At 41.6% G+C, this 27449-nt stretch overlaps 1 protein-coding gene across 1 annotated transcript in view; it reads right to left on the bottom strand.

Annotated features, from left to right (window-relative positions):
- LOC138739364 (uncharacterized) overlaps nt 1-27449 on the bottom strand; it is a 48045-nt gene that overhangs the window by 15081 nt on the left and 5515 nt on the right. The window contains exons 3-4 of the mRNA XM_069891256.1: nt 18846-18879; nt 15831-15945 (exon numbers count right to left, since the gene is read on the bottom strand). Of these exons, the coding sequence (XP_069747357.1) occupies nt 15831-15945; nt 18846-18879 (149 nt within the window). The remainder of the gene's footprint in view (nt 1-15830; nt 15946-18845; nt 18880-27449) is intronic.

Raw genomic sequence — 27449 nt, 5'->3', positions numbered from 1 at the left:
TCATAATTCATAATACGTTTGCTTAGTTTTTAATTTTTTTTCCATTTTATACTTTTGTAATGTTATATTTCAGTAATTTATTCTCTAAGAGTTTATATTTTTCTTGCAAACTTGTCCTCTGATATTTTTCTCCAATTCTGTTATCTCTTTCTCCAACCCATCCAGTTCTACATTCTGTTCTCTTTTAAGATTTTTTTATAAGAAATAATTTGCCCTCTCAGATATGTTTTAATCATATCCCTTATCAAAAAGCTGTTATCAGTGGAAGAGAGATTTGTCTCACAAAATCGTTCTGTCTCCTAATGAACTCACAGAAGTCTGTCCTTTTCAACAATGTGGCATCAAGACACCATCTGGACACATTTTCTTATTTTTTCACTATAGGAATAGTTAAGCTTAATGGTGAGTGGTCTGACAGTAGACTCATCAAGTATTCTGTTTTTACCACTCTGCTTTTTAACTGTGCAGACATTAAAAATAAATTAATCCTTGTATTTGAATCATGGACTCTTGAGTAGAATGAGTAGTCTCTCTCTGTAGGTTTGATCTGCCCCCAGATATCAATCAGATTTAAATCTTTCATAAATGGTAGGATCACTTTTTCAGACTTCGCCCTCATTACTGTTTTCATTGATTATCCAATATCAGATCGAAACAAAAATTAAAATTCCCCCAACCGATATATTTTGTCTACCTTCTGCTGCTTTTAAAAAGATATCCTTCAAAAAGGCTTCATCGTCATAATTTGGAGTGTAAATATTCATGAATGTCCAGGATTCTGCATAAATTTTACAATGTGCCATTACAAACCTTTCGGATTGGTCAATCAATATATCTTCTACTATTACTGGTATATTTTTGTTAATTAAAATTATTACTCCTCTCTCCTTTGAACCAAAAGAAGACGATATTATTTGCTCCACCAATCATGTTCCAATTTAGTAAGATGTGTTTCCTGCAGGAAAACTACATCTGCTTTGAGATTTTTTAAGTGTGCCAAGACCCTTTTCTTTTTCACTTGTCTATTTAACCCATTAACATTCAGACTAATAAACTTTAATGTTTTATCCATACCAATTTTAAACTAATATTGTTCAAGCTGGATACAGGGCAAAAGCCAATTTGATCTGTGAGCACGTCATTAGGGCAATGAAGATAAAGCCACACATCCATCCAAATTCTGTTCAGCTCGAGGCCTACATTGACACGAAAAGCATATTTAGATTCAAGGTGTAAGTTAAAGGTAAAGAGCAGCACCTCATGTTTGCAGTAGTCCCAGATGGACAAAACTCAACAACTTGATGACAAAGCATGTGAAAACTTACGCCTAGTCAAGAGAGTGAGGGTGTACTGCATTAACAGGGCCAATGCACAGAACAGAATAGAGAAAATAATGGATCAATTTCCAGAAATCTTCAAGGGGTTTGGAGTTCTATCACCTATAAGATATAGTTAAAGGAGGATGCAGAGACAGCAGGGCATCCCCCAAGGCAGGTTCCAACACCACTAGCTCAAGCAGGAACTCAGCCAAATGACATCATTAGGGGTCATAAAGAAAGTGGAGGAGCTCACAGAATGGGTGAATTCAATGGTGTGTGTCAAAAAGAAGAAGGGTGACCTACGGATATGCATGGACCCAAAAGACTTGCATAAGACAGACAATTATCATATTCCAAGCAGGGACGAAATTACAAGTGAGATGGTTGGTGCAAAGTTTTTTTCGCCAAATTGATGCAACCCAGGTTTTCTGGCAATTAAAAGTGCATGAAGATAGCACAAAATACATTGAAAACACTGTTTGGCTGATACTACTGGTTAAGGATGTCTTTTGGAATTTCCTCAGTTCCTGAAATGTTCCACAGGACAATGGAGCACATCATAGAAAGCATAAATGGGGTATGCATGTAGATGGATGACATGATCCTATGGAGATCCACACAGAAGCAACACAACGAGAGGCTCATCAAAGTGCAAAATGTCAGTTTGGAGTGAAGGAAATAATCTTTCTAGGAAATAAGCTGTTGGAGGCAGACAAGAGCAAGGTGAAAACAATTCGAGAGATGTCCAGAACACTGACGTAAAAGGCATATTGAGAGTGCTGGGAATGATCAATTTCATTGGTAAATTCATTCCAAATCTGTCTTCCAAAACAATGTACCTGAGGAAGTTGTTACACAACAAATGTGAATTCAAGTGGATGGCCAACCACATGGAACAATGGGGATGACTAAACACCATTCTAACTACAGAACTGGTGCTTTTGAAGTTCTTTGGTCCATCCAGAAGAACAAAAAATATCTATGATGCCTCAAAAGACGGAATAGGTGCCATTCTACTTCAGTCTGTGGGAGAAGATTGCATACGTATCAAGGACAATGACCACATCTGAATGTCAATTTGCACAGATAGAGAAAGAGTGTCTAAGTCTGGTCTACAGATTCAAGAAATTCCTCAGCTCTGTACATGGTCTACCAGCATTCATGGCAGAGGCAGACCACAAGCCATTGATAGCCATAATCAAGAAAAATCTCAGTGAGATGTTGCCACGAATCCAAAGACTGATGATAGAGCTGCAATGTTATGAGTTTGAATTGGTGTATAAACCAGGGAAATTTATTGTGCTGGCTGATGCATTGTTCAAGGAAATTGCACAGAATGAAGCACAGAATGTAGGTTCCTCAGAGGCAGATGTGAATCTCCATGTGAACCTGATCACCGAATCGCTTCCTGTATCTAACATGAAATCCAAACAGGTCACAGCTGAAACAGAAAAAGACACAGGTCATCAAGAATCTGAATGAAGGTTGGCCTAGAGGTGAATGTCAGCCATACAACAACATCAGAGCTAAGCTCAGTGTTGTCAATGGGCTTCTACTCAGACAGAGCAACTGCGACGAGATATACTGAAAAGGGTGCATGAGGGGCACCTTGAATTGGAAAATGCAAGAGGAGGGCCAGAACTGCTGTTTATTGGTCAAGGATAAATGCTAACATTGACAGGATGGTCTCAAGCTGTGAGACCTGTCTGAAACCCCACACAATGCAGCCAAAGGAACCCATGATCATAATTGACTTACCAGAGGAGCCATGGTAGAAAGTTAGGACTGATCTGTTCCACCTGGATGGAAAAAATTACTTGCTGGTTATTGACTATCTATCGAACTATCCTGATATTGCGATGCTTTCCAACATTTCTGCTGCCTGCGAGATCAAATATATGAAATCGATCTTTGCAAGACATGGAATTCCTCAAATCGTCTACAGTGACAAGGGACCATGCTGCAGTTGTAGAGAATTCCAGAATTTTGCAGGAGTATAATTTTTTTACATGTGACTTCAAGTCCTCTTCATCCCAGGTCAAACGGTAAAGCAGAGAAAGGAGTTCACATAGTTAAACAGCTGCTCAAGAAAGCACAAGACAATGGCTCAGATCTGTATCTAGCTCTGATGAGTTACGGAGCTTCACCACTTGAACATGGCATTTCACCCACTGTACATGGTCTACCAGCATTCATGGCAGAGGACGAAGACTACACACCTCACTTCCCTACTCTGCAGACCCAAACAAGAACAGAGATGTCAATCAGAAACAAAAGCATTTGCAACGAAGACAAAAAGAAAACTATAACAAGTCAGCAAAAAGCTTAGGGCCACTGGCACAACACAACACAGTGAGACTTGGAGATTCCATACCTGGGAGAAGAAGCCCACTGTTCTGGAGGAGGTAAATCCAACATCCTATACTGTCAGAACAGAGGATGGTCAAGTACTGAGGAGGAATCGAAAGAGTCTGCTGAAAACACAAGTGGTGCTGCCACAGACAAATGGAGAGAGGATCAAGGCTTTACATCAACAGAGAAAACATATCCAGTGCTAGACAGTAGTGGACCAGCGGAGCTGACACATGTGCCTGTGTTGAGAAGATCCACATACACTATCAAAGCACCTGTCAGGCTGAGTCTCTAAAAGAAAAACTTCACACTTAAAAGGTTTGTGCTGCAGATGTTTGTGTTTAACTTTAAATCGAAGTGAATGTCATATTATCAAGTAATGTTGCTAGATTGAACATCTTAAGGAAAGCGGATTAAGAATTGGTGATCCTCCTGACCACTAGAGGGAGTTGGAGATGAATGTTCCACCTTGGGTTAGATGCAAAATGGATGTCCCACAAAGTCATGAGCTGTTAATGAAATATAATTAATACAAAAAATCATGTATCTTTACTACAATAAAATAAACATCACACACGACATACTACCTCCTATCACCCAGGTAATTTTGGATCCAGTTCATTAATATGCCTCAGACCCTATGTGCCTTAACCTTCTGGTACAGCCCACCTTGTCAAAGACCTTCCGAATGTCCATATAAACAATGTCTACTGGACTCCTTACATCAACCTCCTTGATTACCTCCTTAAAAATCTATCATGTGACACATGATCTCCCCTGCAGTAAAGTATACTGACTCTTTGGAATCAGTCTCTACCTTTTAGAGTGAAAATAAATTCTATCCTTCAGAAACTTCAACAACTTCTCTACCACTGATGTAATTTTAAAAATATATCTCCAGTTAAATTATTTTTGTCAAATGTTGTGGGTTGATCTTCAGTTTGAGAACAGAGTGAATTCCTATTGTCATGTGACAATATTGCAAAGAACTTCCAACTAAAAGTAAATGAATCTCCCATTCATGTATTTGAGAGTATATTGTAATTCAAAAATGTAATTTCCATTGTATAGTATTATCAAGTGTTAAGAAAGTATTATCTTTCATATTAGATGATATAAAGCTAAATGTAAAGGTTCCATTATTGTCACATAATACTAAATTTAGAATATAACATGCTTGAAATTCTTTAACTTTTGTCTACTGTGAGGCAGACAGGGAGTCTCCACTTAGTCCAGATCCTTCTAGCCCACAAGCCAAATACATCCATGTGTGTAAATTAACCCTCTTACCCTGTATATCTTTGAAATTTAGAGGAAAAACTGAGCACCTAGATGAAACCCATGTTGTCATAGGGAAAAGCTGCAAATTCCTTCCAGACAATGCTGGATTTGAACCTGCGTCACTGGCACTGTAATAGCATTGCGGTAACTGCTACACTAACTGTGCTGCCCTCTTAACAAAGCTTTGCTCTCATTAAATGTAAAAGAAAGCTTGAGGGAGGGATTACATGGTCTACTCCAGTGCCTATTCAGAGTTTGTTGTTATCTTGTACCCGTCTACAGAGGAATACTGATTTCAGATCATCATTAATCCATGGCTGGCATTAACATAGAGATGTCAATTAGCTATGTCAATGTAATGTCATTTAATTATTTTAGGGAAATGCAATCCATTCTGAAGCTAAACCTTGGCTTGTCAGAGTTTGGAAGCATATTTGAGGGATTCTTTGACCAAAAAAAAATGTAAAGCTGAATGAAGGGAAATCCCATTGGATATCTTGAGTCTCAGATCTAGCTGAGTTTGTGTAGTTAGCCCATGACTGAAACAAAAGTGGCTCAATGTAGTATGGATTGTGGAGGGTCATGTGACTTCTCTGTCTGGTACCTGATGGGAGTGTGAATTGTGGAGGATAACATGACCTCTCCATCTGGATTCTAGTCAGAATTTGTATCACCTGCCAATCAAGGTTGCATTCCACCCATCCATTGGTGTACATGCGACCAAGTGCTTACCTTGTCAGGTCTCTCCAGTTTACTATACCATAAAGTCCACCATGGGCAGTAGCTCTTCCTCTTTGCTCTTCAGTCCTGAGACAAACCCTGCTCCACTCCAAGTTGAGAACTGTGGACAGCACTGGAGGATTCGTTGGTAAGGTGAGTACTATACAGGGATCGGGGCTGTTAGATAGTATTGGAGTCATGCCATGTGGACAAGGAACAACTGGTAGCGTATCGTAATCTTTGGTTGCTATAAGACTGTAAACAGTTGCTAGTATCAATAGTGTTGTCCAATGTGACTGGGTTGTACTGTGCTTACAAGTCAGTGCATAGATTCTAATATCGGTAGTGTTAAGTCTGATATGACTGGGTTGTGTTGTGTTTGTATGAGTGCAAGCATTTGCTAGCACTGGTAATGTTAAGCCCAATATGACTGATTATACTGTGTTTTGTGATTTAGAGTACGTGTGTGTGTGTGTGTGTGTGTGTGTGTGTGTGTGTGTGTGTGTGTGTGTGTGTGTGTGTGTGTGTGTGTGTGTGTGTGTGTGTGTGTGTGTGTGTGTGTGTGTGTGTGTGTTATCCCTGTTTCAATCACCTTGTTTGTGTTTTAATAAAGATCGTTCCTGTGTTCAGCCTGTGTCCAGACTCATTGCTGTTTGACCCCACTAATCTTTTCCCTTCGCATACAACAATTGGTGCTGCAAGCAGGGTTTATGCATGGTCACTTTAACTTATATTAAAAAGCATATGTGTGGGTCTCCTGTCATGTGTCTGTGTTATGGCATACTCTCTTACGAATAGGACTGGCAGGAAGGGCCGCACCGCTAGTAAGGGAGCCTCAGGGCACAAAAGTAGAAATCCCAGGTGAACTGATGATAGTGTGGGGGTTTAACAGATTAGTGGATTATTGGTGGACCATAAAAGATTGGTAAACTGGGCTGCCAGTTTGAACCTGTGAGGGAGAAAGATTGGATACCACATGGTGTCCCTCTTTGAGAAGTTGGGATTTCCTGAGACCAAGGGAGTCATGGGAGGGCCTTTGGCTTATGGCATCTTTCCTGAGACACCAACAGGAAATTAGAGGAGAATTAGGCCCACAGGGTGCCCAGAAAGGTATGGAGATAGACTCCCTCCAGCATTATTGTTGTGCATTACAGGAAGCGGTGCAGACTGCCCAAGTACAAGTGACCAGCCTAGAGATGAAAGGCATTGAGGCAGCTCCCAAGCTTATTGAACACAACTGCAAGCAGCTTGCTAGTCTGCTGGCAGCTTGTCCCAGTCAAAGTTCAAGCTATTATCCAGTGGGGGGAAGGGGTCAACATGTGGTTGGGGGAAGGGGATGTGTGGTGGATGGTGTGCCTGAGTCTTTGCAAACCTAATCAGAGACCACATGGTCCAAGACCCACAACAAGGCATCCCACCAATGGTCCAAAATGGGGAGGTAGCCAAAAATGGGTGGACCTCAAGTGGGCATGCATGCGGTCACTGTGACATTATGAAGAGCCAGGACTATTCTGCCAAGGAGCTAACTGGGCTATGGGACCGATACCGCCAGAGGCCAGGTGAAATCTAGACACGTTGCTGCTACAGCTGTGGGAAGAGGTGGCCTCCATTGTTTGCCTCTCTAATTGGGAAACGCCTTAGGCAGTTTGTCTGAATAACAAATGATTAACAATGCCTTGCGGGTGCTGTCAGAAAGGTCGATGACAGCACCACCCTATGGGAACAGGTGGTGACTGCAGTGTGGGCCAGGTTCTCTACCCTTCTAGAATGGGACTTACACAGCCAGCTGCAGTAGCCAACCATTAGCAAGGGGTTGTGGGTTATTAGGGAGTGGGCATTAATCATGGGCATCTATGGGGGTGCCCAGGAGCACCACTTCCCAGAAAACACGAGGGTAACTGGTGCCTTTGCGGGCTATTTAGTCACCACTGCAGGCCCTGACCTTAGAGGGGTGGTCTTGCCCCTCATGGGATCAGCGATCGGGAAAACTGTCTGGAAAGCCATTACCCTTCTGGAAATATTAGAGTACACGGAGCAGGGACCATCTGCTCAAGTTTTGCAGGTTGAAACAAAGTTCAGCAAAGCCGGCCTGCTGGTGACTCACAGAGACAGGCATGCTTTCTGGAAAGAGTATTGTGGGGGGAAGCCCCATAAGGGTGAAGCTTCCAATGCACCACCCACTCTGACCCAGACCAGCCTCCCCTCTGCTCCTCCCCCACCAACCAACTCATCAGACATGAGTGAGTTCTCCTAAACTCCCCCTTCCTTCGCCCCATCTTTTCCCATCTCACTCCTCACCACCCACCCACACCCTCAACCAACAGGAGAAGACTACCCTTCAAGCAGCTGCTCTTCCAGCTATGCTGATCGACACTGTGGGAGCCTACAACATAAATATGCATGCGACACCACCACACGAGAGAAGAGCACTGGCATGACTGCTCCGGCACATGCCTAGCTGAGTGTCTTCCACCTATGCCGAGCATGCTCAACGACAGCTACAGGAGCTGCTTGTATAGATCTTTAATCAAAATGTTTTGGTAATGACACTATTCTTCTTCACCACTTAACCACCTCACTTCTAATAATTTGTGCTGGGGTGAGTGCTTTGGGAACTGTTTTCTTTTTCCCCTCCATACAATCTAGGACACAAACAGCCCTGACTCTCCCAGTGAGTCCACAAAGGGAGGATGTCTTGGCAAAGTGGTGCACCTAGTTTAGTCAGCACTGGTCCAAGCAATTAGTGAGAATACGAGCAGGAAAGGCATCCTGGCACAAGACGGACAACAGTCCACAGCCCATCAACAGGGTGCTCTTATATGAATACTAGTACGACCGGATGGGAGCCCGCCGGGCCGACCCCTGGCTTCTCACAGGACGGGATGGCAGTGGCCAGCTAGGAATCATGCCTCCAAATGATGGGGGACCACCTGGATGAATGGCCACCATTGTAGAGATGGTGGCCAAAGAAAGGGATGTGGTACTTTGGATTCAGGGAAAGCCAGATGATCTTGCACCACCTGCTCACAAATGAAAGCGGCACCGGTGCTGTTGTCAGTGAGACATACTGCACACACATCCTGGGCAAGTTGGCGAGACCAAATATGAATCAGTGACTGACAAAAAAAAAACAGATAGGGGGCCAGTTCCCATAGCACAATGCTCCATGGAGAGAACAATGTCCATTTTGGTCTGTGGGTAGGCTGTGGTCACTTCTGAAATGATACCTTCGCCCTTCCATTATGCCTAGCTGTTTATTCACCAGTCACTTGCTTTGTATTTACAATGTATTTACATTTTGTAACAATTTATTAATTTCTTTCTTTTTTTTAATGATTAGCAAGTGTTATGACTTCTGAGAGATGAAATGTAGTGAGAAACGTGGAGGGTCCATGTAATCTCTCCTGAAACCAGGTGGGAATGTGGATTGTGGGAGTCACATGACCTCTCCACCTGGAACCTACTCAGAAATAAAGCATGAAAATTTGTAGACACCGTGACTGAAGTAAAAAAAAAACCACAAAGCCGGAGAAACTCAACCAGTGTCCTTTGTATAGCAAAGTTAAAAATACATAACCAACATTTTGGGCTGGAGCACTTCATCAAGGTATGGAAAAATGTTGACAGGCAACTGAACAAAAGAGTGGGGGGAGGGGAGGTGTGGTTGCAAATGCTGAAGGTAATAGATGGAGGAGGGAGGGAGGGGACAGCAGAGATCAGGGGAGGAGAGATGGCTAGGCAAATAGAGGGGGAAGAGAGAGGAGAACTAGAAAGGGGAAGGGGAGAAGGGGAAGAGGAGAGCAGGTTAGCAGAAACGGGAAAAGTTGATATTAATCCCATCTAGTTGGAGAGTGCCCAGGTGGAAAATCAGGTGTTGTTCCTCCAATTTGCGAGTGGTCTTGGTGGAATACAACATAAGGCCATGGACAGACATTTGAGTTTGGGAGTGTGACAGAATTGAAATGGTTGGCTACTGGGAAGTCTCTGTTACTGGTGTAGAAGGTGCTCAGCCAAGTGATCTCCCAATCTGCGCCCAGTCTCTTCGACGTAGAGATGACCACAAAGGGATCACTGGATGCAGTAAATCAGTCTTGCGGATACACAAGTATTGCTTCACTTGAAAGACCTGTTTGGGGCCCCGGACCGGAGTTAGGGAGAAGGTGAGAGTGCAAGAGTAGCACGTCCTGCAGGGGAAGGTGCCGGGAGGGTGATTGGTGGGGAGAGATGAGTGCGCGAGGAAGTCACAGAGGGAGTGGTTCCTACAGAAGGCAGAAAGGGGAGGAGAGGGCAAGATGTGTCAGGTAGTGGGATCCTGTTGTAAAGTCAACCCTCAAATTAAGATTGGACTCTGCCTACCAATTGGTGTACACCTGACCATTAGTCCTCTTTAATCTCTTAGAGCTTACCTGGGCTGGACCCTTCAGCTTACTTACTGTACTATAAAATGCACCATGCGCAATAGCTCTTTCCCTTTGCTCTTCAGTCCTGAGATGAACCCTGCTCCACTCCAGATCATGAATTGTGGACAACACCAGAGGAGTCGTTGGTTAAATTGTGCACGGGGATCAAGGCTGTTAGATTGCATTGGAGCCTTTCCCATGTTAGACAAGGAACAGCGGGTAGAATATTGTAAATCTTGGTTGTTATAAGTCTGTAAACAGTTGCTAGAATTGGTTGTATTAAGTCCCATATGACTGGGTTGTACTGTGTTTTGTGAATGCTAGTACTAGTGTTTGTTATACCTGTCGCAATCCCCTTAGGGGTGTTTTAATAAACATCGTTCCTGTGTTCAGTCTGTACCAGACTTGTTGTCTTTGAATCCACAGAACTTTTTCCTTCCCACAAAACACATGATAAGTGATAAGAAAAGGTAATTACATTAAATTGAACCTGACTAGTGTTTTTCGAAGTTCAACCTTGTAAACATTTTTTGACTCATTGGACCATGTTTCCAGAGGTTCCAATAGACATTTGTCACATGGTCTGTTAAAATAACAAGATTTACAAAAGTTATATTGTTGTATTGGAAAATAATGAAACAGTCCAGACTTGTTGCCTCACAAATCCAGTGAATTGGGTTAAATCCTGATCTCTGCTACTGTGTGGAATCTGCACGTTCTTGCTGTAATATATAGGTTTACACCAGGTGCACCAGTTTCTTTCTGCAACCCATGATTTCTAGAATCAAAGAAATGCACATGATAGAGTTGGTTCCTTTCATCCTACATCCATGACATCTGTGATGCCTACCTATGGTAACATTTTCCCACATTAGGCCTGCATGCCTCAATTCCTTTCCTACCCAAGTACTTGTCTAAATGCCTTTTACAAGTTGTAGCTGTATTTACTTTCACTATCTCCCCTACCAGGTCGTTCCAGACATTCACCATCATTTGTGTGGAAAAAGCTACACCTTAGATATCCTTTACATTTGTCCCATCTCACCTTAAACTTGTGCCCTCTAGTTCTAAACTTCCTTGCTCAATTAAAAATGTTTTGCTTACCTCTCTTATCTATGCCCCTCATAACTTTATAAACCCCCTTAAGGTCTCCTCTTAGCCACCTATATTTTAGTAAGAATAAACTCAGCCTATCCAATTTCTCTCATAACTACAATCCTCTATTCCAGGCAACATCTTGGTGAATCTCTTCTGTACTATCTCTACTGCTACCACAGCCTTCCAGTATTGAGGTGTCCAGAACAGTACAACTGCAACATGATGCCTAAATGTGGATTGTAGGTTAATTCACCACTGTAAACCATTGTTAGCATGTAGTTGATATTTGAGACATATGGACAAAATAAAATGGGATTAGCACAGATGGTGGTTGCTATTAGTGAGATAAATAGCCTGTTTCTGTCTGTATGCTTCTATGACTTGGTTTCATGGAAGAAGACACAGAAAACCTTCTGGTAATAAAGGAAGATGGCAGGTCCACAGTAAACAAGGAACACAAAGAAATAGGTATTTGTGGAAAAACTAGCACTGTGAAAAATATTGCAATCAAGAGCAATAAATCACCAAGACCTGATGACTTGTCTCCCCTGATCTGAAGGAGGGGCATTGGAGATTCCAGATACACTGACCTTTATCTTCCACTATTACATTGGTTCTTGAAAGGTTTCCAAAGACAGTAAAGGTGGTAAATGTCACACAAAAAAAGTCCTAAAGTTTATTTTGAGGAAAATGGTAATAAAACACATAGATTGGGCAGAGTTAACATGGTTTTGTGAATTAAATTTCATGTTTGACAACTGTTGTAACTAGTAGGAGAACCAGTTGATGTGATGTACTTTTCATAAGGCTCTGCACATGAAATTATTAAAATGTGATGTATTTGGACTTGTCTGACAGCTTTTGATAAGATTCTACACAAGAAGTTATAACATAAAATTAAAACTATTGTATTAGCATGAATAGGGGATGACCATAAAGAGATGGAAAAATATGTTGGGAAGCAAGGATTAGTGCGTTGTCATAGGGATCAATTTGAATGAGGGTTCATGTGTAATATATCCAAATTTATTATTGATACAAAGCAAAATGGCACTGTGGGCTTTGAGAGGATGCAGAGTGACTGGAGGGGGATAATGGAAGATGGATTATCATGTGCATTAACGTGAGGTTATTCTTATTAATGTGAGGTTATTCTTTATGGTAGAGGACATAAAAAGGCAGGATATATATTAAATATTGAGAAAATGTAACAAGTTGTTCAAAAAGGACTGGGTGTCCTTGTGGATGAATTATGGAAAGTCAAGTCAAGTTTATTGTCATCTGACTATACAAGTACAACCCGACAAAGCAGCATTTTCCAGTCCTCAGTATAAAACATGTAGACTCGCAACCAGACATAACACACATACTGACAAATAATACCTAGGCAGGACAAGTATTTTGTCTATAAAAATAAATAAATGAATGTTATTTTGCACAAATGAGAGTCTCAGACAGTCAATGTGAGCAGTTCCTTTGGTCGTTCAGCATTCTCACTGCCCGTGGATAGAAGCTGTTCCTCAGCCTGTTGTTGTTGGCTTTGATACTCCTGTATCTTTTCCCCGACAGGAACAGCTGAAAGATGCTGTGTGCAGGTGGAAGGGGTCCTCAATTATTTTGCACGGCCTCTTCAGACAATGATCCTAGTAGAACATGTTGATGGGGGGGGGGGGGGGGGGAGGCGGGGAGAGAGACTCCAGTGATCCTCTCTGCCTCTCTTATGGATTGACCTCTGGATCCATTTCTCTGCAGCAACCGTACCACACAGTGATGCAGTCGGCCAGGATGCTCTAAATAGAACTCCTATAGATGGTTGACATAATGGTGGCTGGTAGCCTTGCCCAGTTCAGTCTTCTCAGGAAGTGCAGTCGCTGTTGCGCCCTCCTGACAAGTGAGCAGATGTTGAATGACATTAATAGGTCACTAGTTAAGTGAACTCCAAGAAATTTGGTGCTCTCCACTTTCTCTACTACAGAGTTGTTGATGTGTAGTAGAGGAAGATTATTCCTGGATCTCCTGAAGTCCACGATCATCTCCTTCATCTTATTCATGTTGAGACTCAGGTTGTTCCTCTCACACCACTTCACGAGATTTCCAACTCTTCTCTGTAGTACAACTCATTGTTGTTGCTGATGACGCCAATTACTGTTGTGTCATCTGCAAACTTGATGACACTTTTGGAGATGGATCTGGTGATGCAGTCATGGGTGAGTGGTGTGAACAGAAGCGGGCTGAGCACACAGCCCTGAGGTGCACTAATGCTCAGTGTGGCAGAGCTCGATATTCTCCCACTGACCTGGACAGAATATGGTATTTCTGTTAGGAAGACCAGGATCAAATTATAGAGAGGCATTGAATCCCAGCGAAGGCAGCTTCTCCACCAGCCTCTGGAGAATGTATGCATTAAAAGCCGAGCTGAAGTCAATCTACAGCAGCCATGAACAATGGCAAATGAGACATCGTTCTCCAGGTTGCCCAGGATGGAGTGCAGCGACAAGGCTATAGCACTCTCTGTGGAACAGTTTCTTCTCTCGGCAAATTGAAATGGATCCAGTGCCCCTAGGAGGTGTGCTTTGATGCATTCCATCACCAAATGCTGGAAGCACTTCATAATAGTGGAGGCCAGTGACACAGGGCAGTAGTCATTGAGGTCTGTTATTGTCACCCTCTTGGGTACCGGGATGAGGGTGGCTGTCTTGAACTCTGTGAAACCCTGAACTGATGCAGTGAGATGTCTGTGAAGTCCTCCATCTGGTCTCCACAGTCCTTCAGTACCAGACCAAGTATGTTGTCTGGTGCTGCCGCCTTGTGAGGTTCACCTTGGATAGGGTTCTCCTCACCTTGGCCATGGCTATCAGGGACCCATTTATCAAAAGGATACAGACCTTTCTTTGGTGTCATCCTGTTCTTCTCATCAAACCATGCATAGATGGTGTTCAGTCTGTCTGGAAGGGAGGTGGCATTATTCTTAATTCACAAGGTTAAATTATGATCCATTATAGTCTAGATCCTGTGCCACATGCGCCTCCTGTCACTGGTGTCACACAGCTGTCTGTGGACCTTCTGTGCGTGCCCATGTTTCACCTTCTGGATTGCATGGGAGAGTTCAGTCCTGACCTGAAAGCAACATCTCAAGCTCTGAGAAAGGCCTGGTCCTCTGCATCCAACTAGGATAGACCTAGTTGTGAAGCATTTGATCTTGGTGACATTCTCAATGTAGGTGCTGATGTAGCCAGTCACTGAGCTTGTGTACTCCTCTACGCTTACATGACTGTTGTAGGTGGCCTGAAACAGTTCCAGTCCATGGTCTCAAAGAAACCTTGCAGCACTGCTCTGTGCCCCACCCCATGTCCTGATCTCCCTGCTAACTGACCTAGTTTGCTTTGCCAGTTGTCTGTACACCAGGGTTAACAGGACAGATATGTGATCTGAGTAACCAAGGTGGGAGTGAAGTGCAGCCTTGTACACACCAGCGATGTTGATGAACACCCAATCCAGGGTGATTTTCCCTCTGGTGGCAAAGTCACATGCTGTTAAAACTGCAGTAAGACTGTTTTCAGGATGGTGTGATTGAAGTCGTCAGCAACAATCATGGCACTATCAGGATGGGAAGTCTGGGTTTTACAGCTGGCACTGTAAAGCCCCATCATGGCTTCATCCTCATTAGTCGAAGGCAGAATGTAGACTGCAGTGATTAGCATGGCTGAGAATTCCCTGTCATTAAGCCGGTTTATCAAACAACCAGGAAAGCAAACAAGATGCTGGTCTTAATTGCAAAATAATTTGATTAGAAGACTGAGTCTACACTTGGAATACTGCGTACTGGACCAATGTGGTGTACTGGCCTATTGTATATGGCCTTACCAAGGAAAGACATACTTATGATAGAAAAAGTGATGAAAAAGCATTTCATTGCATTTATCTTGCTTGGATTGCTAAGCTGTAGGTTTATCAGCAGTTAAAAGATGTGCACTGATGTTTCTATTTGGACCACCATAGAATTACTGCAAAATAACTGTTCTGTGATTAATAAACACATGCCATGGAATTAAAATGAGCAATAACTGCAAATTATTTGTTTTATTGAAGAATGGAAGTTTATGGTTAAGATACATGAGTGAATATTCAAAGGTTGTGATGTAGAATGCTGTAAATTCTAATTCCAATGATACTGGGTACCTAAACCTACACATTCCATTTTGAGGAGGTCCTGTCAATCATAGCGAGATTTCTCAATTAAGAATGCATGGAAGTTTTCCATTTCGAAAACTACTTCCCCTTGAATAGTCAATTCTGCTGCTCTATCACAGACTAAGGCTAGCAACATCTTCCCAGACTAGTTTGTCTTCATTGGTGGGAAGGGAAAAGTAGGAATTTGGAAACATTTTGGATATGTGACATGAATAACCAACATTGAAGCTTGTGCTTGCAAATATCCTAGAAAATAATTCCCCTTTTAGGATGATGTTAATTTCAATGTTAAAATGGATGATTCCTCAAAAAGATATTAATTTAATCAGATGAGTAAATTATTGCTAAGCATCTGAATAAATAACCTTTCTTACCAAGAGTGTTGCATTTTGGGAAATAATTTAAACAGTTTTGGTTATAATTTTGCAGCAGGATTGAAATAATTTTAAAGAATTACTGCATCAAGCACCTCATCCACAAAGATGGGCTAGATTTGTTATTTTCCTCCTCTATTACTTCCTGTGCAGTTATTTCTTCAGATGTCAGTGAATTCAAACTGTTAATGTTTTGATCAATCCAGTCAGCTACAAATTTAAAAAGAACATATTTCAGATATATTTTATGATTTGCCAGTTTCTAACTATAATAAACTTATACATTCTTTGAATATATTTAACAATTACTGCATCTGCAGGTTCCTCCCCCTCCATGAAGCTCAAAAGAGAAACAATAACATTAGAGGTAATTATCCCTCCCTTCACCTAGTTTACAGATAAAGCCTCTGACTGGGGCAGGGATAAAGGAGATGCTTTAAGAGAGTCACCCCAACAGCAAGCGACATCAACCAGCTCTTCACCCTGGTGATCCCATTGTTGTTTCACACACTTTATTCAAATAGCTGCTTCGAGCAAAGCACAACCAAAGGACTCCACTGGCTGAATATTTGCTCCTATCTTCACCAAAGGTGTATGTGTTACTTCAGAGAACATATAGTTTTACAATTTTAAGCATGTATTTTACCTGTAATTTCATTCTTATTTATCTTAATTTTAAAATTTATTTTCCTTGATTTTTTTTTCCTGGTTGCTTGAATTCCAGATACCAGGGGTTTTACTTGTATTATGTTTTCTATTTTGATGTTTTATGGTTATGCAGTATAACTGGTTAGATTTTGAAACTATGGAGCAACTAATTGTTCAGAACTGCAAGAGGTTGCCTGAATAAAAAGCTGATAGAAATGTTCATCTGAGAGACAATAAATAAATAAGTTAGCCAGACCAAGATTTCAATCCTGAGAAAGACAAGGTGGGTCTGAATCTGTAAGATGGCCCAGGTTTCTATCTTAAACCAACAGAATGCTCAGACATAAACAGAAAGTTGATTCAAAGATAATCTCTTTGGAATGAAATGAAATACAATGTCAGAAAGTGTACTGTCATGCTTCAAGAAATAAACAGGGAGACTATTGTTTACATGGGGAGAAAATTGAAAATTCTCATACGGAAAGGAACCTGGGGGATAGAGTAAAGGTAAACTTGCAGGTTGAGTCAGTGATGAAGAAGGCAAATGCAATGCTGGTATTCATTTCAAGAGGAATAGAATAGAACACAAGAGCAGGGATGTGATGTGGAGGCTTAATAAGGCTCTGGTGAGACCTCACTTGGAGTATTATTAAGCAGTTTTTGGCTCCTAATTTAAGAAAGAATAATTTGATACTAGAGAGTGTTCAGAAGATATTCACAAGGATGATTCCAGGAATGAAAGGTTGATCACATGAGGAAAGAATGTTTGACTTGATGGGCTTTAGGAGAATGAGGGGAGATCTCATTGAAACATTTCAAATGTTAAAAGGCATGGACATAGTAGATGTAGAAAGGTTGTTTCCCATGGTGGGAGAGTCTAAGACAAGGGGAACCACTTCAGGATTGGAAGATATCCACTTAAAACAGAGATACAGAGGAATTTCTTTAGCCAGAGGGTGGTGAATCTGTGGAATTTGTTGCCACAGGTGGTTGTGGAAACAAAGTAATAGGGTGTATTGAAGGGAGAGATTGATAGGTTCTTGATTAGCCAAGGCATCAAAGGTTACGGAGAGAAAGCCAGGCAGTGAGGCTGAGTGGGAAAATGGATCAGCTCGTGATTAAATGGTGGGGCAGACTTGATGGGGTGAATAGCCTATTTATGTTCCTATGTCTTATAGCCTAAAAATCATCATGTTTAGCTATTCAACTGAGAAATACTGGTAAGAATAAATTCAAATTTGACATGTAACAAATTAGAAATGTCTTCATTACTAATAAACCTCAGAGACATGAAATTTCCAAAATTAAAGAAAAAGGGAAGTTTTTATGCAATGTATTTAAGATTACTTTTCAGCTCAATATGTGGCACTTCCAATAGAGATGTGGTACATTGTGTGTCTTGGTTTTGAGTAATAAAACAAAACAAGGAAGTAAGAATATATTTTAAAACAAACATTGACCAATGCTAAAAAATGAAAAAAAAAACTGCTATGCCTTGTAAATGTAATTCATCTTTCCTGTCACCAAAATACTTCTTCAATTACATAATTAAAATGAATATAGTAAATTTAAAAGTTGCACCATGCAATAAGGCATTAAAATTGTATTGATCATTTGTTATATTTGTTATATTTGTTTTCATCATCAGGTAAATCTGAAGTAGAATTACAATTAGGTACACCTTTCACTCAACATCTAATTTTAAAAAAATGTAACTGTGTAACACCAAGTTACATTTTCAAACATTAAGACCATAGTATGAATATATTTTAAATATATTGCAGTGAGACAAGTGGCAGTGTACTGCATATTATCAAATATTTATGACAAGATTTGCTGAGTACTTGAAATACTCAGCAAGTGCAGGTGAAGAGTTTGTAAGTTAATGTTAAGCAATTTATAGTTTTATCCATATCATCAGTCTTGTTTGTTACAACAGGAATGAATATGACAATATCCTCTACAGCACAATATTGCCCTCCTTATAATGGTGAATTGCTGGAAAGTTTGATTAATTATTTTGTTATCCAGAAAGTATCCAGGACAGAATTGTAACCATGAGGCATACCGAAATGAAATTCTTAAAACATAAATCCCTTGAAATACTTGTGATAGTACAGACCTATCACCAATGTATATAGTTACAGTATCTAGAGTGTAATGACTGTGCTTACAGTGACTGGCTGAGAGCTTAGCCACGCCTACTGTCTGGGCCTTAGAGGGGTGTGTCCCTAGCCAGGTCGAATCATTCCGGACTGGTCGGCCACCTGTGAAGAGCTCCTGTCTTTTGCTAATAAAAGCCTTGGTTTGGATCAACAAGTCTTTGGTTCTTTCGACGAGCTCTACAATACTATGTTATATTTGGTAAATGTAATAACATCAATTTGGTAAAATTGTTCCAGAACAATGAAAAATCTTTGCCAGTCACAAACAAACATCTAAAAGTTTCATGGCTTACTTACGTTTAATCTTGTGCACAAGATCAGTATCTGCTGCCTGTAAGGAATGTTACAAAGAGAAATGTATCAGAGGGTCAATTATAATTTTTTTCACTGATTTCTCAAGGACCATTATCTTTCTAAAATGACTTGTGGACCATTCACATTGAGCCAAATTAGTAAAACTTCTTTTCTCAGCATAGCACATAACTTTTTAAATTGTTTTTCCTATTCTTTCTATTTGCCATTCCAATTACTTTTTTCCATCATTGATAGAGTGTATACTCTATCCTGGACATACAACATCTCTTCACTTGTCGGGAAGGTGAAACTTTCTGAGAAGACTGAGGAAGGCAAAGGTACCGGCCACCATTCTGTCAACTTTTTATCGAGAGCATCTTGGCTGGCTGCATCACTGTAAGGTATGATTGCTGAAAAGCATCAGATAGCAGGTCAATCCACAGGACTAGAAGAGTGGCAGAGATTAGTGGGATCTCCCTCCCCCCCATTGATGTAATTTACTGGGATCATTGTCTAAAGAGGGATCGTAAAATCAAAGAAGCCCCCTACCATCCCGCATGCAACATCTTCCATCAGGAAAGAGATACAGGAGTGTCAGAGCCGAACCACCAAACTGAAAAACAGCTTCTTCCTACAGACAGTAAAACTATTGAATGATTGATGCCAACAGCTCAAATCCTCTTTAATATTTGTATTTATGTAATGTGGAATTGTCTTTATGTGTGTTATGTCTGTATGTGTCTTTGCAGTGTTTTGCACCGAGGACCAGAGAACACTGTTTTGTTGGGTTGTAATTGTACAATCAGATGATAAATAAACTTGAACTTGAATTCTCAACAAGGAAAGTTGGAAAGTAATGAGCAACTCCACTTCTGCCACTGAAAGTTGCTATGCATGTTAATATGATCCTGGAGCTGGTGTAAACACTGTTAGATGAGCTTTGAATTCTACTAATAAACCTTAAGATTGGACAGACACCAAAGGACAGGATATCAACATGCAAGGACCCATGGACATTAGTGCTACTCAAAGCAGGAATAATTAAAGTTAGTCATTATTCCAGTGATACCAAAAGAACATGCAGAAATATCACCAAATTTACTTTGCTGGTGGAACAAATATATTTTATTCCTAAAGATCCCTGTAAACACTTATCAATGTAGAGTGGTTTTGAATCACATGTAACAGGTGCTCAAATCAATACCATCGATTCTGAATTCCATTGATTGAAGTGAAATTGAAATATAATAGGTACAGCTAATGACTAAGATGATACTGCCTGTTTTATGCCATTACCAATGGCAAAATCAACTGGAGGTTGTATTTATAATCTGTGAAGGGCGGACCGGTTGGCGTAGCGGTTAGCCCAGTGCCTTTACAGCGCCAGCAATTAGGACCGATATTTGAATCCTGTGCTGTCTGTAAAGCGTTTGTATGTTATTCCTGCACCTGCATGGGATTTCCCCAGGAGCTCCAGTTTCCTCCCACCATTCAAAATGTACCAGGGTATAGGTTAATTGGGTGTAAATTGGGCGGCACGGACTCATGAGCTGAAATGGCTTGTTACCGCGCTGTATGTCTCAATTGAAAAATTTAATAAAAATAACAAAATACTTTATATAAAAATTAGCAAATAAATCTTTAGCCAGAAACACATAATGAAAATTACTAAACCCTCGGCAAAATAGATTGAAGGAAAGGGTTAGAAAACCAGAAAGGCTTATGGAGTGATTGTATGAGGCCTTGATAGCTGAAGGGATGTAATGAAGTGAGACGTGAAAATCAGCAGATGCTGAGATTGTTGTAAAAACACAGAAATGCTGGAGGAACTCAGCTGGGCTTCCAGCGTCCATAGGAGGTGTGATGTTTCTTTTATTGTAATAAAGAAATGTGGGTTCTTTTAAAACAACTCTACTTTATTAGCTGTAGAACTTGCTCACGACCATGTGGAGATATCCACCTTGAATCCAACTGAGCTGCAACAGTCTTTAGAATGCAAACAAAGAAAGTTTGTAGTAAGTATTTGAATATGGATGGGCAGGTGATAGAGAAGGGAAATGCTCTGGAAGAAGATGAAGGGCAATTGGCAGGAAAAGTAAATAATGTTGTTCTTAAAGATGAGGGAAAACAGGGATTAAAAATTGGGAAATCCCTGAAATTCATATATTTTAATGCCAGGAGTATTGTAAAAAAGGTGGATGAGCTGAAGGTGTGGATTGATACTTGGAAGTATGATGTGGTAGCGATTAGTGAGACATGGTTGCAGGAGGGATGTGATTGGCAACTGAATATCCCTGGGTTTCGTTGTTTTAGGTGTGATAGAGTCGGAGGGGCAAGAGGAGGTGGGGTTGCATTGCTTGTCAGGGAAAATATTACAGCGGTGCCTAGGAAGGATAGATTAGAGGGCACATCCACGGAGGCTATTTGGGTGGAACTGAGGAGTAGGAAAGGAGAGGTTACACTTGTAGGGGTGTATTATAGACCACCCGGAGGGGACCGAGACCTAGAGGAGCAAATCTGTAGGGAGATAGTAGATATTTGTGATAAGCACAGGGTTGTAATTATGGGAGATTTTAATTTTCCACATATAGATTGGGAAACACATTCTGTGAAAGGACTGGATGGGTTAGAGTTTGTGAAATGTGTGCAAGATAGTTTTTTACAGCAATATGTAGAGGTGCCGACCAGAGAAGGAGCAGTGTTAGATCTACTGTTGGCAAATGGGATGGGTCAAGTGACGGAGGTTAGTGTTGGCGAGCACTTCGGGTCCAGTGATCATAATGCCATCAGCTTCAATGTCATTATGGAAAGAGAGAAATCAGGGCCAAGGATTGAGGTTTTTGATTGGGGAAAAGCTAGATTTGAGGAGATGCGAAAGGACTTGCAGGGTGTGCATTGGGACAATTTGTTTTATGGGCAGGATGTAGTAGAGAGATGGAAGTCTTTTAAAGATCAGATTTTGAGAGTGTAAAAGCTTTATGTTCCTGTTAGGTTAAAAGGAGGGGCAAAAGGTTTGAGAGAGCCATGGTTTTCAAGGAATATTGGGAACTTGGTTCGAAGAAAAAGGGAGGCGTACATTAGATATAAGAAGCATGGAGTTAAGGAGATGTTTGAAAGATACATTGAATGTAAGAGGAATCTTAAGAGAGGAATTAGGAAAGCTAAAAGAAGGTACGAGAAAACTATGGCAAGCAGGGTGAAAACTAACCCAAAAGAGTTCTACAAATATGTTAATGGTAAGAGGAAAGCTAGAGACAAAATTGGTCCCTTAGAAAACCAGAGTGGAAAACTGTGTGTGGAGCCTAGAGAAATGGGGGAGATATTGAACAGTTTCTTTTCTTCCGTATTCACTAAGGAGAAGGATATTGGAAGATGTGGGATAAAAAAAGCAAATTGGGTAAATATGGGGAATATAGAGATTACAAAAGGTGTAGTTTTAAGGCTTTTGAAGAATATAAAGGTGGATAAGTCTCCGGGACCAGACGGGATCTTCCCCAGGACATTGAGAGAAGTGAAGGAGGAAATAGCAGAGGCTCTGGCGGTAATTTTCCAAATGTCATTAGATATGGGGATAGTGCCGGAGGATTGGCGCATTGCGCATGTGGTTCCGTTATTTAAAAAGGGTTCAAGGAGGAAGCCTGGCAACTATCGGCCTGTAAGTTTGACGTCTGTGGTAGGTAAATTAATGGAGAAAATTCTTAGAGATAGTACTTATAAACATCTGGATAGACAGGGTCTGATCAGGAGCACTCAACATGGATTTGTGGGAGGAAGGTCATGTTTGACCAATCTGATTGAATTTTTTGAAGAGGTGACTAGGAATGTGGATGAGGGTAGCGCAGTGGATGTTGTCTATATGGACTTCAGTAAGGCCTTCGATAAGGTACCACATGGAAGGTTAGTTAGGAAGGTGCAGTCTTTAGGTATAAATTTTAAGATAGTCAAATGGATTGAACATTGGCTGAAAGGGAGAGGCCAGAGAGTGGTAGTGGATAATTGTCTGTCAGGTTGGAGGCCGGTGACCAGTGGTGTGCCTCAAGGATCTGTATTGGGCCCATTGTTGTTCGTTATATACATTAATGATCTAGATGATGGGGTGGTGAATTGGATTAGTAAATATGCAGACGATACTAAGATAGGTGGAATAGTGGATAATGAAGAAGGTTTTCAAGGATTGCAGAGGGATTTGGGCTGCTTAGAAAAGTGGGCTGAAAAATGGCAGATGGAATTTATTGCTAATATGTGTGAGGTGCTTCATTTTGGTAAGAAGAATCAGAATAGGACATACGTGGTAAATGGGAGAGCATTGAGGAATACAGAAGAGCAGAAAGATTTAGGAGTAACGGTACATCGTTCCCTGAAGGTAGAAACTCACGTGAATAGGGTGGTGAAGAAGGCTTTTAGTATGCTGGCCTTTATCAATCATTGCATGGAATATAGGAGCTGGGAGGTGATGTTGAGATTGTATAAGACGTTGGTGCGGCCTAATTTGGAGTTCTGTGTGCAGTTCTGGTCGCCTAATTATAGGAAGGATATAAACAGAGTGGAGAGAGTGCAGAGAAGGTTTACCAGAATGTTGCCTGGGTTTAAGCATCTGGAGTATGGGGAGAGATTAGACAGATTGGGTCTTTATTCTTTGGAGCGTAGAAGGTTGAGAGGGGATTTGATAGAAGTATTTAAGATTATGAAAGGGATAGACAGAATGGATGTGGATAGACTATTTCCGTTAAGAGGAGGAAAGATTAAAACAAGAGGACATGAGTTAAGAATTAAGGGGCAGAGGTTTAGAGGTAACATGAGGGGGAACTTCTTTACTCAGAGAGTGGTAGCCGTGTGGAATCATCTTCCGGGAGAAATAGTGGCGGCGGAGTCAATTGTATTATTTAAGAAAAGGTTGGACAGGTATATGGATGAGAAGAAGATGGAGGGTTATGGGCATTGTGCAGGGAGGTGGGGCTAGAAAGGGGTGTTTGGTTCGGTGCGGACTAGAAGGGCCTAATGGCCTGTTTCCGTGCTGTAATTATTATGTTATGTTATGTTAAACTAGTCTCTGTCTCCCCCTAGTGGGCAGGAATATCACTAACACTATCATTTCATTCCCTTTCCTTGAGATGTCTAACAACATGACACAATACAGATGAGGGGAGTCTCAATAGAGGTTTTCAAGATTATGAGAGGCATAGATAGAGTGGACAGCCAGTGCCTGTTCCCAAGGGCAGGAATAGCAAATACCAGAGGACATGTGTACAAAGTAAAGGGAGGGAAGTTTAGGGGAGATAGCAGGTTAATTTTTTTACATAGAGAGTTTTGGGTGCCTAGAATGCCTTGCCATGAATGGTGGTGGAGGTTGAAACATTGGGGGCATTTAAGAGCCTCTTAAGCAGGCACATGGATGGAAGAAAAATAGAGGGTTATGGGGTAGGGAGAGTTTAGTACCTTTTTTAAAGAATGTATGGGTCAGCACAACATCAAGGGCTGAAGGGCCTGTTCTGTGCTGTAGTGTTCTATGTTTTATGATATGTGAGTGAGTGCCAAGTTGATGGTGGTAGAAAGAAAGTCATATTGTTTGAAGAAGGGGGACATCTCTGATAATTTGGCACGGAAGACCTCATCCTGGGAGCAGATGCAAGAGATGGAGGAATTGAGAGAAAGGAATCGAATCCTTATACAGGATAAGGTGTGAAGAGGTGTGGTCAAGGTAGCTGTGGGAGTTAGTGGGTTTTTAGAAAATGTCTGGTGAGAATTTGTCTCCTGAGATGGAGACAGAGAGATTGGGAAAAGGGACTTGGACAAAGTGAATTTAAGGTCAGGGTAAAAATTGGCAGCAAAGTGGATAAAGTTGACGAGCTTATCATGGGATCATGAAGCAACACCAAAGTAGTCATCGATGCAGCAGAGGAAGAGTTGAGGGGTCTTGCCTGTGTAGGCTTGTAGCGTGGATTGCTCCAAATAGCCAACAACAAGGCAGGCATAACTGGGGTCAATGCGGGTACCTATGCTTATCCCAATGATCTGGAGAAAGGGGAACGAGTCAAAGGAGAAGTTATTGAGGGTGAAGACAGGTTCTGCCAGATGGAAGAGGGTTGTGGTGGAAGGGGACTGGTTGGGTCTGTTTTCGAGGAAGAAACAAAGGGCTTTGAGGCCTTTGGTATGGGGAATGAAGTGTATGTCCATGGTGAAGATTAGATGGTCAAGTTAAAGGAACATAAGTTGTTGAAGTGATGGAAAGCATGTGAAGTGTCGTGGATGTAGGGTGCGAGGGACTGTAGCAGAAGGGATGAAACTGAGTCGTGGTAAGCAAGATACCAATTTGGTGGAGAAGGAGCTTGCAGAACTGATGGGTCTACCAGGACAATTGAGTAGGAGATAGAACCTGGCAGTGCATGGATGTGAAACAATAAGGGAGATGATCAGATTGATGACATAGGAACATAGGAACATAGGAAGTAGGAACAGGAGTAAGTCAAAAGTGGCCCATCGAGCCTGCTCCGCCATTCAATATGATCATGGCTGATCTAATTTATGACCTAACTCCACCTACCTGCCTTCTCCCCATATCCGCTAATTCCACTATCATGTAAAAATTTATCTATCCAAATATTAAATATGTTTAATGAAGCAGTCTCAACCACTTCCCTGGTTAGAGAATTTTCTCTGGGAAAAACTATTTTTCCTCATCTCTGACCTAAATCTACTCCCCCGAATCTTGAGACTGTGTCCTCTCATTTTAGTTTCCCCGGCCATCTCAAAAAACCTTCCTACATCTATCCTATCCATACCCTTCATAATCCTATATGTTTCTATAAGATCTCCTCTCATCCTTCTGAACTCGAGTGAATACAATCCTAGACGATTTAATCTTTCATCATAAGTCAACCCCTTCATCCCAGGGATCAACCTAGTAAACCTCCTCTGGACCATCTCCAAAGCCAGTATATCCTTCCTCAAATATGGAGACCAGAACTGGACACAATACTCCAGGTGCGGTGTCACCAGTACCTTATACAGTTGCAACATTACCTCCCTACTCCTGAATTCAATTCCTCTAGCAATGAAGGCCAAGATTCCATTTGCCTTCTTAATAACCTGCTGCACCTGCAACCTAACTTTTTGCGATTCATGCACAAGCACCCCCAAGTCCCTCTGCACAACAGCAAGCTGTAGTTTATCAACCCTTTAAATAATATTCAGCTCTTTTATTTTTCTTGCCAAAGTGGATAACCTCACACTTACTAACATTGTACTCCATCTGCCAGACCTTTGCCCACTCATCCAGCTTAACTATATCCCTCTGCAGACTCTCCACATCCTCATTTCAATTTGCTCTTCCACTCAATTTGGTGTCATCCGCAAACTTGGCTACACCACATTTTGTCCCCTCCTCCAAGTCATCAATGTAAATGATGAACAGTTGTGGGCCTAACACCGAGCCCTGCGGCACCCCACTTACCACTCTCTGCCAGCCTGAAAAACTCCCATTTATCCCGACTCTCTGCCTCCTGTCAGACAACCAATTTTCAATCCAGGCCAATATACTTCCCCGGACTCCACTTTCCTGTAATTTACTGATAAGTCTCTTGTGCCGCACCTTATCAAACGCTTTCTGGAAATCCAAATATACAACATCAACCTGTTCCCCTCTATCCACCGCACCCATTATATCCTCAAAGAATCCTAACAAGTTTGTCAAACAAGATCTTCCCTTTCTAAAACCATGCTGCGTCTGCCTGATTGAACCCTTACGTTCCAAAAGTTTCACTATTTCATCTTTAATGACGGCTTCAAGCATTTTTCCAACTACAGACGTCAAGCTAATTGGCCAATAATTTCCAGTCTTCTGCCTACATCCCTTCTTAAAAAGTGGCATGACATTTGCTATCTTCCAGTCTGCCGGAACCTGCCCAGAATCCAAGGAATTTTGGTATATGACCACCAATGCATCAACTATAACTTCTGCCATTTCCTTCAGAACCCTTGGATGACTTCAGAGATAATGTGTGAGATGGTGGTTAATTAGTTTTGGTGGGGTCCCGTTGAAGTAAAAAGAGGTGTCTGAGAGTTGTTATCTGGCTTCGGCTGGATCGAGGTCAGTGCATGAGACCAGAACAGTGCCACACTTATCTGTGAGTTTGATAGTGGTGCAGATGAGTGGAGGGTAGAGCATTCCAAAGAGGTGAGATTAGAATTAGTGAAGGGAGTGGTGAAGTCGAGAAGCTTGATTTCTCATCAGCAGTTGGAATTATTAAGGGCCAGTATGGCAGAAGGCCAGATCGAGGAGTCCAGGAAGAGAAAGGTTTAAGGAGGGAGAAAGGTTCCATATGGGGGGGTGGAGATCCTGGTTGAAAGGCACAGAGGCAGAGCCGACGGGAGAAGAGTTTGGCGTCATGGTGTGCGTGGAACTTGTTGAGATGTGGGTGAAAGGGGACCAAGGTGAGGCTTCTACTTGAAAGTTATGTCTCCAAGAGGGGAAGGTTGGAGAGGATGGTAAAAATGAGGCAGAGGTTGGAGTGGGGGCTAATGGGTGGAGGGTGTCAGGGAGAAGGATGGGGGTGAATTAAGAGGTGGAGGGTGAGAGGGATCCAAAGGAGGATTGTGAAAGTCAGAGGG

The sequence above is a fragment of the Narcine bancroftii genome, chromosome 7, assembly GCF_036971445.1.
Source record: "Narcine bancroftii isolate sNarBan1 chromosome 7, sNarBan1.hap1, whole genome shotgun sequence".
NCBI lineage: Eukaryota > Metazoa > Chordata > Chondrichthyes > Torpediniformes > Narcinidae > Narcine > Narcine bancroftii.
The sequence above is the reverse complement of the archived record's forward strand: the minus strand, read 5'-3'. Positions and strand labels throughout refer to the sequence as shown.